At 45.4% G+C, this 13,272-nt stretch overlaps 1 protein-coding gene across 4 annotated transcripts in view; it reads right to left on the bottom strand.

Moving 5' to 3' along the window:
* The window catches only part of MYH15 (myosin heavy chain 15), a 71,189-nt gene that overhangs the window by 37,030 nt on the left and 20,887 nt on the right, over nucleotides 1-13,272 (bottom strand). The window contains exons 1-8 of one of the 4 annotated variants that reach the window (XM_019476200.2): nucleotides 13,051-13,069; nucleotides 12,360-12,463; nucleotides 11,862-12,000; nucleotides 11,106-11,227; nucleotides 8,506-8,655; nucleotides 5,033-5,203; nucleotides 3,927-4,106; nucleotides 676-808 (exon numbers count right to left, since the gene is read on the bottom strand). In XM_019476200.2, coding sequence (XP_019331745.1) covers nucleotides 676-808; nucleotides 3,927-4,106; nucleotides 5,033-5,203; nucleotides 8,506-8,655; nucleotides 11,106-11,227; nucleotides 11,862-12,000; nucleotides 12,360-12,461 — 997 coding nt within the window. In that variant the 5' untranslated portion in view covers nucleotides 12,462-12,463; nucleotides 13,051-13,069. Of the gene's footprint in view, nucleotides 1-675; nucleotides 809-3,926; nucleotides 4,107-5,032; nucleotides 5,204-8,505; nucleotides 8,656-11,105; nucleotides 11,228-11,861; nucleotides 12,001-12,359; nucleotides 12,464-12,977; nucleotides 13,070-13,272 lie in introns of those variants that run through there. The other 3 variants (XM_019476199.2, XM_019476196.2, XM_019476198.2) reach the window with 3 other exon arrangements.

Below are 13,272 nucleotides of genomic sequence, written 5' to 3'. Positions count from 1 at the left end.
GTATAAATGAGATTACTACTAAATAAGATGTAACCGATTGTGACTTCAAGACATAACAGCAATATCTCTGTAATGAGTCCAGTTCTTCTAACTCAACATGAGTTTTACACAAACATGTGGTGTGCCACCTCCTGGTGGGAATGATTCCGATCACTCCCATCATGTGGTGTGCTGTGTGGTGTGCCACCTCCCAAATAAAACAGCTGAGTAAGAATGAGGGAGCTTAAGTACTCCCTCGGACATATTAGAAGTCTTTGCAATAAAACCTGTTCTTGGAAGGCTTCCTTCCACTAAGTATGCAGAGCTGGCAGGTTTAGAGAAACACTGGTCTGGTATTTTCCAGTTTGCCTATCCCTAGTCAAATAAAAAAACTCTGAATGGAAGAGCTTCAATTATCACAGAAAATACTGCTTTCTAAAGGGTAACTTTCTTGTTTAGTCTAGATTCTAGACACTGCTGGGAAATCTTGTAGTTCAATTAGAGTACACACAATTTGGCTGAGTTATTCCCTCTTAAAATATCATAGCAAGCAGATACCATGCTCACCCACACAACTAGGAAATTCCTGTTCTAACTGGGGGTAAGTATCTGCTTACAATGGCTTATTTTTAAAATCCATAACCAAGCATGTGTCCTGGAAATGAAAGAAAATCAAAGTCAGATCATTCTGCTTACCACTGTCAGCACTGACATAGTTTTCAAAGAGGCATGCCAGAAGTTTGTTGGCGGACTTTTGAAAAATGCCCACTACTGTTTCATTAAGTGGGTCTTTGTTCTTCTCAAGCCAGCCAATGATGTTATAGGGCACCTACAGATAACCACATGGGCAAAAAATATTTTAAAAAGAGATTATCTCAGACTGGCACTCTCTCTCTCTCCCTCTCTCAAATGCACTTTCAATTCTTTCCAGTTTGGCTTCAAATGAACGTCACAAGATTTATATTCCCTGAGGTACTTCAAAAGAGATCCTTTGCTTGAGCCATACCTGCCTTTCATTCTTCCACCATTTTTCACCCAACCCTCCATTTTCTGACTCCAGCCTCACGTTCCAAATCATTCTCACCAGAACCCTCCAAACCCCCCCACTACCGACAGGATGTGGACAGACTGGAGAGAGTCCAGTGAAAGGAAATGACAATGGTGAAGGGGCTGGGGCACATGACTTCTGAGGAGAGGCTGAGGGAACTGGGCTTATTTAGTCTAGAGAAGAGAAGACAGAGGAGATTTAATACCAGCCTTCAACTACCTGACAAGGGGGGGAGGGCAGGTTGAAAGAGGATGGAGCTAGACTATTCTCAATGGTGGCAGACAGAACAAGGAGCAATGGTCTCAAGTTGCAGCAAGGGAAGTTCAGGTTAGATATTAGGAATAATTTTCTCACTAGAAGGGTAGTAAAACACTGGAACAGATTACCCAGACAGGTGGGGGAATCTCCATCTTTGGAAGTTTTTAAGACCTGAGTAGATAAAACCTCAGCTGTCAGTAGGTGGGAGGAAGAGTGATGTGAGGTGGGGGGGGGGGGGGAGTCTGGGGGTTTCTGTGTCCCCAGAGCTGGTGTTGGTGGGGACCAGAGACCCTCTCCCTAGGTGAGGGGACCCAGCCAGGGCCCCCTCACCCCAATCACTGACTTGGTTGCTCCCCCAACCCACCCGCTCAGATGCAGGCAGCGAGGCTGGGTGTTGTGACTGTCAAGAAGTGGCAGACAGGCTGGGGGGTGGCATGTGCACCCCAAGGGCATGTGGGCCTGTCCTGGCACTCTCTTGGACCTCAGCAGGGATAGCCTGGTTAGGCCCATGTGGCACTGGGGCAGGCACCCCACTTGCTTACTGATGCTTGTCAGTGGCCAGCTCAGGCTGCTGTCAAAAAGTGGCAGGCTGGCTGGGGAGTGGGATCTGAGGCCCAAGGCTGTATAGGCCCAGTTTGGCAACCCCTCAGACTCTAGCAGTGGTACCCAGGCTGAACCCTCATGGCCTTGGGGAACACATGCTACCCCACAGCCCACCTGCCACTGCTTGTCAGTTATAGCATTGCCACGTGGGAGCAGGGGTGCAGCTGGTTAGCAATCAGGAGTTTGGGGGGCTCGGCCAGGTCCCCCCAGCAGGAAATGTCCCTGGTGTCCCATGGCAGGGAGGGGGAACACCCTTAAGGCCTCTCCCTCCCTCCCTGGCTGCACAGAGAGGAGAATCTCTGCCTCCTTCCTGTGGCAGATCAGGGATATGACATGTAAACCTTGCAGGGAGCTATATACAAGTTCTCCACGGTGCTCTAATTTAGACAGCCTTCATTTATTACCTGATTTAACAAGGGTTACATTGTCACGTGACTGGCCATTTTAAAAGCACTCTGCAACCATGCCCATGTGTTATGACATTGCTGTAGAACACTTTCAGGGGCCAGATAGCATGAAAAATGCCACTTGTCTGTGTCCTTATTGTCTCAATAGCTTCCTATCATATGGTGCTTCCCTCCACAGCAGTAGTGGCCCCACTCCAGGTGGCACCCACCCACAGGCACCCGGCTCGGGCGGTCCCCAGGGGCACCGCAGCCGTGGAGGGAAGCACCGGGCCCCACACAGCTCAGGCAGGCTCTGGGGGGGAAAAAAACAGATCAGGCTCACCACTTTTCTTGGGTGAACCCTGCCTTCCCAGGCTACTGTCAGGCTGCCTGCAGGGCTTCCTGCAGAGTCGTGGAGCTGCACAGAGCCCAGTGCTTTGCTCTGTGGCTGTAGGGGCAGCAAACAACTCCTCAGGGAAATTTTAGTTTGCTGCACCCCAAGTCATTTAAGTCATTTGACATTACACCGTTAAATTTCCTACAGCGGCTGGAATTAATGCGCAATGAGCCACCGAGGCCATTAAAGCAGTGCAAAAGCATTTAGCCCGCTTTAAAGTGTTGTGCACACATGCTCCTCGTTTCATCTACACACGGCCTAAGTGTCTATACATGAGGGTGGAGGCTGCTCCAACACATTGTAATTACAGCACGTTGGAACAGACTCGATTAATTGAGTCTGCTGGAGCATGGTAATTACTGTGCTCCAGCAGCCTCCCGGGTCTCATGTATCAGTGTCCATGCACTTCAAAATGATGGCAGGGGTGCTTTATCTAAAGCTTGTTGAACATTTTGAACATGCCATTGCCATTTTGAAGTGCGGAGACACCAATACATGAGGCACTGTGACACTTTAATTAGAATGGCTCTCAGACCTGCTCTAATTAAAGCATCCCCTTGCCTGACCACCACCTCTGGAGCACGTGTAAAAGTGCCGTATTTGAGCAAAAGGCATTTTCCCCCACCTTTTTTCACAATCTGAAAACTCAGTTCTAAATCTGAAACTGGACTACTTTGGGCTTGTGTATCACAGGCTCCATTGACAAATTTTGCCGGTAGGCCTTTGTTAACATTTTGTTAAATATGCGGAAGGGAGAATTAATCAATCTATTGCATTCCTGCAGCAGTGTTGGCTATGCAATACTAATAAAAGCAACAAAAATAAAAGTAACAACATTTTGTTTTGTAGTCAACTTAGAGATGACTGAATTTGCACAGGGGATTACTGTGTTAACTAAGAAGGTGGCATTTTTCTTTTAACGGTCACTTTTCTGAAGGTGAGTAACTTCAGTCAATTGTACAGGACAAACCAAATCTTACTAAGCCAGCTTTAGTCCTTCCTAACTGGTCCATTATTTCTGAGTTTTAATGAATATGACTCCCTTGGTTTTCATGGAGAAAGGCTTGCCAGAAGTTGGCTGGCATTCTTAATTCATTGTAATACTTATGCACAAAGAAACTAGTACTGCCCTTACTTCTGACTGGCCCTCTCTTTTCCCTTTAAGTATAATTTTTTTCCTCCCATCATGATTATGGAACACACCCATTTGGAGGAATTCTAGTCTAACATCTAGCTCGTGATGTTGGAAACTTACTGCACCAGCATAATGAAGAAGTTCAAAGTGAGCTTCATATTTCCTTTTCTTATCAGGTCTGGGTTTCTGTAAGTTGGGTGACTTGCCAAGATGGTTGTCATAGAGTTTGGCTTTGAATGTCATATCAGTAGCCTTTGGGAACATGCACTCCTCTTCAAGGATAGACAGGATTCCTAATGGCTGTTGATCCAAATACATTATAGTAGAACAATATTTAGAATATAGGTTTCTTAGTTACCTGATTATAGTAGGCTACACAATATTTAGGCTTGACTTGACTGAATCCCATGCTTGCAGGATTGTTCACCCTATGGGCGGGTGGACTCCTGTGTATTCTGTTAAAATGGCAGCCAAATTTTCAAAACCTTGGTGTGAAGCCTTTTCCTTCGGGTACTTACACAGGCCTCTGGTAGTATATCATAAGACTTTCAGGTTTGGCTGTATTCACTTTCCAAGTTACTCAGGCTGACTCCTATTTCTGAGTTTATCAGGATAGGATTCAGCTCCCTGTGATGCCAGTGGAAGATATCTACTGATGCCAATGGCCAAATGACTATGTGTTCCATTGGAATTGAAGCATGATCTCAAGTATGCTCCAGCATGCCCATTGTTTTTCTCTGAGCAAGAATAACTATGTTGTTTTGGGGAATACCCATGATTATAAATTGTTGACTAGATAGGCAATTAATCATTGAGCACCTCACCTCCTCCACCCCCCAACACAGCTGCTGAGGTTACTGAATCATTTTTCTATTTGGTCTGCAGGGTCAGTGCCAGATTTAAGCTTAAACTACTTAAGCTACAGCTTAGGGCCTCACAATATGAGGGGCCTCTAAATAAGAAAAAAAAAACTGGACAGTCTCGTTCTAATATGACAAAAATATACATATATGTGGCTCCACAGTTATTATTCATATTGAGTTAATACATTTCTACAGAAATAACAGCAATTCATCTTAAAATTTAATGGGAATCTATTTTCATGGATTTTGTGGATTATTTTTATTGTATGGAGCCTCTTAAACTGCACATAGTTTAGGGCCTCAGCATGTCATAATCCAGCACTGCTCCAAGGGAGCACCATGCCTTACTGCTTCTGTACGTACCTTCTCAATTAGGTCAATGCAAGCCTGAAGGTCCAAGCCAAAATCAATGAACACCCATTCAATGCCTTCCTTTTTATACTCTTCTTGCTCCAAGACAAACATGTGATGATTGAAAAACTGTTGTAGTTTTTCATTTGTGTAATTGATGCAAAGTTGCTCAAAGCTGTTATACTACGGGGAAGAAAAAACGGAAAACAAATTAACTATGAGCAGAGGTTGATGAAAGGAGATAGGCAAGAAAGAAATGGTTTAGGTCTAAAACAGGGGTGGGCAATTATTTGGTACGAAGGGATACTTAGGGAATTTTGCTGAGCTGTTATGGGCCAGGTCAGCACCCCCTCCCCACCACAACAGCTCACTAAAACTCTTTAAGTGGCTCTGCTCTGTGCATTGGCCAGGTGATTGGGATGTGTGGCAGGCAGGCGGGGAGCAGCATTTGGGAGTAGGACTGATGGCCAGGGCTGGGGCAGAGCCATGATCTACTCCCCACACATCCCTGTGATGAGCTGTATTTTGTCCACCTGGGTCTAAAACCATATAGTAGTAACTTCCTAAGAGGCTACAAGGGGCAGGCAGAAGGAGTGGGGAATGTTCTTTAGTTAGCTGACTGCTGTCTAGCATACAGTACAGAGGAAAACAAGAATTTCCAGATTTGATCATAGCACTGGAATTCAAATTCAATATCCTTTTTCTGGCAAGAGCCAATGCCAGATGTTTCAGAGGAAAGCAAAAGCAAAATGTCAGTGCTGTGCACAAAGAGTCACGTTGCTTTGTAACCCTCATGGTAATTATCATACTTCTTGTACTGCTACATGCATTCAACATCTGCATTGCTGCCAAAATGCCAAAAATACACTGCATCCCTCCTTTGATTTCAACAGAAAGCAGCAAATAGCATGAAGGGTCAGAGCACTTATTTTACACAGGCAAAGGATCCAGAAACTAGGCCAATGAAATTTGGAGTTTTATAAGAACATCACAGAAGAAACAGAAGGAACTACTATCCTCCCCACTCTAAATTAATGCCAAAATGGATTGTACATCAAGGAATTTCCAGAAGTGCCAGGATACAGGACATTTATCTGGTCCCCAGTGGCCACGTTTTAAACGTGTGCTTTACTGCAGAGTAGACTATTTAGCTGTGGAGTAAAGCATCACCATCTACACATGTGACGCTGTTAGGTCACAGTAAATTAATTAAGAATGCCATAAGGTAGCGCAGTCCTTGAGTACCCTGAGGAGTAATTAACTGTGATTAAACACACGTGTAGATGCTGACCACAGGCGTAAATTGCAACCGGTCAGCCCAGCCAGCAGGGCGTCAGACTCCTGCCTGCTGCCTAGACTCACAGCTCCACACTTTGAGCACCCTTATGCCCCAGCCAACCCCTCTGCTGCCCAATGCCATGCCCCAGACTTGGGGCAGAGTAGGGTAGCCCTAGCCCTGGCATAAACTACTGTGCCCTGGTTCAAATTGCTGCTATCCTGGGCACACATGCAGATGCAGCACCCAGGAGTATTTTACTATGACTCGAACTCCTCTGGAGTTTATTGCTTTGAATTAATTGCACATATAGAAGAAATTTTCATGAATTAACAAAGAATTAACTCAGTTTAGCTTCTCCCTCCCTTCCTTCAGTGGAAAGGTCTTACTTAGCACAGGTGGAGGCACAATACAGCCTGTGAGCCAAATCTGACCTGCTGAAGGAGGGTCTGCAGTGGGTCCCTCAGACCCGCCCAGCCCAGGCACAGGAGGCAGCCTGGGCTGTGGCACGTGTGGCCAGACCTGCCACCCCCAGGCGCACAGCAGGGCTAGGGTGACATGGTGGCTGGAATCCATTTCCTGGCAGCCCTGGCAGCAGTGGCTCCTTCTGGCTGCTGCAGCTGCTGAATCCAGCCCTGCTTCCTAGGTGCCCCAGCCCATCTACCTTGCACCCCCTGCTGGGGGTGGGACCTGCACAGGTAAGGCACATGGTTCAGGCAACTGGGATGGGGCTGCAGGCAGACAGAGCGTGCTGTTGAGGAGCAGGATGAACCAGGGAGACCCCAGGATCTTGGGAGGGTGGCAGTGTGGGGGCCGGGGCCCAGAGCAAAGTCCAGGGGCCCAGGGACTGCCTGCACACCCCTGCAATGGGTGCAGGTTCCATGGGCAGGGGCATGTAGGGAGCAAATTGTGGCTCTGCCCCAGCTCTGGCCCCCACACTGTCACTGTCCTGACCCATCACATCCATGCAGCTCCTGACTGGTCTCCATGGAGACCCTGAGATCACTGGATAATGACAGCACAGGGCCAGGGCCAGGACAGAGCCCCAGTTCTTCAGGCAGGGGTGCGTGGGGAGTGGATTGCAGCTCTGCCCCAGCCCTGTGCTGTTACTGCCCTGCGATCCTGGAGTCTCTGTGGAGACCAGATGGGAGCTGTGCAGGCAGGGCGCTCAGCTGGGAGGGTGGAAAGCTCTGTCTGGGGCTGGGGCTGAGATCTTGGGGTGGTGACAGTGTGGGGCCAGGGCTGGGGAAGAGCTGCAATCCACTCCCTGCATGCTTCTGCCTGAGGAACCAGCACCCATTGCAGGGATGTACAGGCAGTGGATGGTGGCTCTGACCTGGCCCAGGCCCCATGTCGTCTCCCTCCTCCCCTCCATGACCCTGCCCCATGATCCCAGCCTCACCCTCCCATCCTGCTCCCCAAACACTGTTCCCTGCCTGCCCACAGCCCCATCCCACATAGGGAGTTTTGGTGAGCTGCTGCACAGGGCAGGGAGGGGAGGAGCTGACTTGGCCCATGACAGCCAAGCAAAACTCCCTATGTGTCCTGTGGGCCCAAATAATCGCCCACCCCTGTCTTAGAAAGAATGTATGCCCCAGAAAGATGAAGCAAGACAGCAGACCATTGGACTGTACAGCAAGGCTCATAGGGCTGGACAGAGCCCAAGCTGAGGAATTTTTCAGTGTATCTGCTAGATGTACTAGATTATATTTTATTTCCTTCTTATAAAGGCTTCCTTCCAGCTCTCAAGAATGTGATTTGGGGCAGAGGCCTTGTTAACTAAGACACTTTCCTTACATGTACCATTTTACAAAAGACATTACAAAAACAGGAGCCATAAACAGAATTTTCACTCAAAGATAAGTAATCTGTGGCATTAGACCTCAAAAAAAGTGGCTTCTTCCAGTCAAGTGCTGATGAGATCCAGAAGTCCTTCAGAGCCTTATGTTGGCTCCTGGTGAGATCCAGAGCCCTTTCCAAAATATCACTTACATTCTTCATGCAAGCAACAGACTGCATGTCCACTCCTACAAAATGCACTCCACACACTCCACATACACTACACCCAGCATCTTGCAGGTAGGCACACATGCTTTGCCTTTTAGCCACATTGCTCTTTCCAGCTGTCCTGTTAAGAAGAAACATAAAAACCGAGACACATTGCTCAGTAGCATTCACAGCCTTCCACAGAGTACCAATCAAAACTCACATCAAAGATTTCAAATCCAGCGATGTCCAAGACTCCGATGAAGAACTGTCTTGGCAGTTTAGTGTCCAAGGTCTTGTTAATGCGCACCACTAGCCACTTGAACATTCGATCATATATTGCCTTGGATAAAGCTCCAACAGCATACACAACCTGAAAGATAGGTTTCACACACGCTTGGGTACCAGACAGTAATAGGGATGCAATTCATCAACAGAACACAAGGTTGTTCTTCTCAAGAGCATTTAATCTGTTTAGCCCATGCTTAGAATTCCAAGAAAGTTTCACAGCAATTCTAATGCTTTGTGGTGAACATCTAACAACTTCAGGAAAGCTTCCCCTATGAACTGTGCTGTACCTTTTTTCTCCTTACAGTGCTTGTAGTTATGAATTTTGCTAAATGTATATACAAACATATATTGAAAGTTATAGTTATCTTGACTCCAATATATTTATTGGGTAAAATCCCAGCACTAAAATGCTTCCTTGGGCACAAATGGACACTATTTTGAAGGCTCGTGAAATCTGACAATGTTCAACTGCAGCTAGAGTCTGGAGAGAGAAGCTATCTTATGAATGGCTGTACATTAGGGGTGTGTGAAGCAGGCCCTATTCGATTTGGATTGGGATTCAACCCGAATCGGGGACAGAGATTTGATTCGTTGATTCGGATCACTGCCCCTGATTCGATTTGGCCGAATCTGAAGATTTGATGCTGATTCAGAGAATCAGTGAGTTCGACCATAGACAGTTTTAAATGTTTTTTCTACATACCTTGAGGTACCAGGCACAGCTCATGAATGCTGCGATGCTGGGGCAGATGAACTGTCCCACGGGAGTGCAGGGGGGGAGTGGGGGGCGAGTGCTTAGCAGCAAACCCAGCAGTGGACTGGACACACTTCCAGTCCAGTTCCAGGTCCTCCAGGGAGCGCATGGGTGTGGGGGGGTGGGCCCTTGCGCCCCTCTCTGGTTCAGCAATTGGCCACAGGGGGACACCCAGTACCTCCCCAGACCCAGGAGGCACCAGTTCCTGCGTGCTTTCCTGCAGACCCAGAAGTGGACCAGAAGTGCTTCTGGTCCACTTCTGGGTCTGCTGCCGAGCACACTGGGGAGCCCCCCGTACTTCTATGGGATACTCCATGTGCCCCAGAATCGCAGCATTCACAAGCTGCCTGCTACCTAGAGGTATGTAGAAAAAAATTTAAAGCTGTGTCTGTGTCTGAATCACTGAATCTTTCTGAATCTCTCTGAATTGATTCAGAGGGTTCTGATTTGATTTGGAGATATTAAAGGGTGCTCTGATTCGATTCATATTCGGAGATTTGGCCACCGTATCGGGCCGAATCAGGGACCGAAGCTTCACACAGCCCTACTGTACATGAAATATGTACCCATATATCAGAGAGGCCCTTGACTGTGGGGTTGGGAATAAGAGAGGTTCTCCATTACTGAGGAGAAGCTCACTGGGCCAGAAAGCCAAAAGTGATTTTTGAGTCTACTTGCTCCCCATTTTTTGTAGGAAGCCACAGAGACCTTCAGCTTGCAACTGTGATACTCATGTGAAGAGAAGGGACAATCAAAATACCACAAAATGGTACTAGCAATACCTCTTGTTTGTCCTAACAAATCACAAAGAGGAGACACCAGACATAACCTCTGACAATCGTGATACAATGGTGCTCTGATTACAGATCACAAATTGCAACCTCCTCAGCATCATTTGTGGTCCCACCACAGAGAGGCAGCAGTGCTTGCTCAATGACTTCTTGACTAGATAAACTAATAGAGACTAATTAAGAAAGCCTTGATGCTAAAATCATATACTGGTAAATAATAAATGAGCGATCCTCCCCCTCCTCCTCCTCCTCATCTGTCTCAGTTCTCCTATGTGAGTAAATCACATTCAGAAATAGGAATTGTCATCTAAGTAGTTTACTCTGCACATTTTCCTTGTATGATTGTTGTTACTACATCAAGGAAATGGTGCTACTGTCAAGTCTCTTCCTTCCTTATTTCTCCATAGCACAGGCACTGAGATATAATTACCCACTATAAATATTTGTAATATATTACTTAATTTATCATTATTAATTTATCATTCTGTGGTCCAGATGCCAAAACAGTGGAGGTGGAGGAAGGGCAGCACATGCCAGAGCAGCAAATTACTAGCTAAGAAGGAAATCCAATTCAGAATTGTATGTAAAACAAGCTCGACTGAGAAAGAGCTTCCACCATATTGAGAAGTGTCTGGTGGAAAAAGGACAGAGTAGCAGTGCTTCCTAGCACTGTTGAACCCCTTGATAGATTATGGGCCAACAAACATTTTCCACAAACCTCGGCTACCAATATACGTGATGACGAGGCCACTCCCACATATCCCAGTAAGCCCTCTCCACTTAGGTAAACCAAGTTTTCCAGGAAAAACTTTTAAATAAGAAATAGTTTGGAATTTACAAAAGCTACATTATGATCTACTGATGCACAGCCATGCTAGAGCAAGAATTTTTTGTAACCTTTGTTTAGAATTCTGCAGTAGACATTTGTGGACTTGTGGAGCAGGCACCTGGCCTGTAAGAACAAGTGCACTGAAGGCTGCTTCTCACCTGTTCAACAGTTTGACCTTTGGTGACATACTCATTTCCAACTTTCACTCTGGGGTGCAGCAAACCCTTAACCAAGTCAGAGGAGCTAATACCCATCAGGTAAGCAACTTTGTCAGCATCTACTTAAGAAAAACAAGATTCCAAATCAAGTTTAATTGAGACATGAAAGCATGCATGCACAGAAACACTCAGACCTTAGATCAGCTTCTAAACTGGATAATGGCTTTTTAATTGTTTCTAGGTTTGTCTCTATTCTTTCCAGAAGTTATGCAGTCAGTGTTATACCTACTACATGTGAACAGTCTCAATAATCATCCTTTAAAAATGTGAGATTCCTTAGACAAAAGCAACAGCAGCAGTTCTTCATGAAGGACACACAGCTGAGTTAGAAGCCTTCACAGTTGAGAAGGCTCCAGTTAATTGAAGGGAGGCCAAGTATGGAGATGAAAGGAACTGAAGACTGAAAGAGCAATGTTCACAGCCAGAACAATGCAGCTTTACAGATTATTGTAATTCAGAGTTTAAAACATGAGGAAAGGAACATAACATTGTACTTGACCTGACTGACAATTTAGTCACATCTTTTATTAAACTAGCACCTCTCTTACAGCTAATACATAATCATGGCACTCCAAAATGAACAATAGGACACTTCCACAAGTTTGAACCAGCAGGAATATATATTTTAGCTGTATATGGTGCATGGTACACCTCACACTTTTACAAGTAAGACGCATTGCTAGGTATTAGCCTTACTCTCAGTGCCGTCAGCCTCTGCCTGCTCCTCTCTAGGTCTTTGCTTAAATTTCATGTTTCCAAAGTGCATGATTGCACCTGTCATTTTGTAGGCACCATACTTTTCATCAGGAATAAAACCCAGAATGTCCATGGCTTGCTGTGAGAAAAAATAATAAAAACAAAACAGCACACAGATGTCTTCTGTATTGGGTTATTATATACAAATATATATTGTCTATATTAGGATATTAAAATTATTATATAATTGTAATCATCATATAAAAACCAGTCAGAACTGTGTGCCTATTGGTTATGGAGACTCCAAACAATAAGGTGATCAAACCTCATGCTTTATCTTGATGCTTCAACTAGTAGTTTGGCTTCATTGCTCCCCCTTAGCACAATGGTAAAACTTCTTAGCCTTTTCAATAGCATTTGGACCACCCACTCAGACAGCATTCTTCCTCATCACATGCACATTTCATGTGGTATGCAAATGCCAAATGACTGACTTACATCTGTTGCCATCAACTCTTCTCCATCATCCAAGTTGTCCACAGTAACCACGCCTTGTGAACAAAAGTGGAAGTCATAGGGATTGGTAGATATCAGCAACATATCTGCAAACGAATTGCCATGATCAAAAAGTGCCACGCACAATTGCCTGAACTAATTCAAGAAGATGGCATCCATTGTAGCGTATCTGTCCCTCTCTAAGTATGTATATGCACATATGATCCCACACACACACACACACACACACACACACACACACACACACACACACACACACACAGATCCCTCATGTTTTTGCTTTGAAAGAAGGGAGAAAAGGGGTACTAAGACATGTAAAGTATTCACAATTCACACTCTGTTTATATCTTTTGAATACAAGTAATCCACAGGTACCCTCTTCCCAACCCCAGTTCCACCAGACAAAACCATCATTTCTGTAGTCCAGGACTGGCTATCATGAGTGGTAAACACAGCTAAATTATGCCCAGATACCTTATTATTTCTGTTGCCACTTTCTCTCTTCTTTCCTGATTGTTCTATGAATCTTTTTTTTAAATCTTTTTTATGTTGCAAATACACTTAGACAGGGAATGTCATTTACAGGATGTTTGTACAGACCTTGGCATAAAAGGGTCCTGAACTAATAGTGGCCTCCAGATAAAACTCCTCCCTTGTTCCAAGCTCTGCTCACCTCACATGAACAGTGGGGACTCTCTCAGAAGCAGCTTTAATCAGATGCTTAGACAAATATAAGGTTCAATGTCCTGCACTAAGAAGGCAGCAGGAGTTTGGTAGGAGCAGCATCCAATCAGAGCTTTTTTTCTAAAATGCACCCAGGCATGAAGTGAACCTTACTCAACAGCTGAACTGTTCTCTAAGAAGAATTTTTTTTAAAAGTCCTGCCTGGGCATCA

Source organism: Alligator mississippiensis, chromosome 1 (assembly GCF_030867095.1).
Source record: "Alligator mississippiensis isolate rAllMis1 chromosome 1, rAllMis1, whole genome shotgun sequence".
Classification (NCBI taxonomy): Eukaryota; Metazoa; Chordata; order Crocodylia; family Alligatoridae; genus Alligator; species Alligator mississippiensis.
Note: the sequence above shows the minus strand (reverse complement) of the source record. Positions and strands in the feature narration are given on the sequence as shown.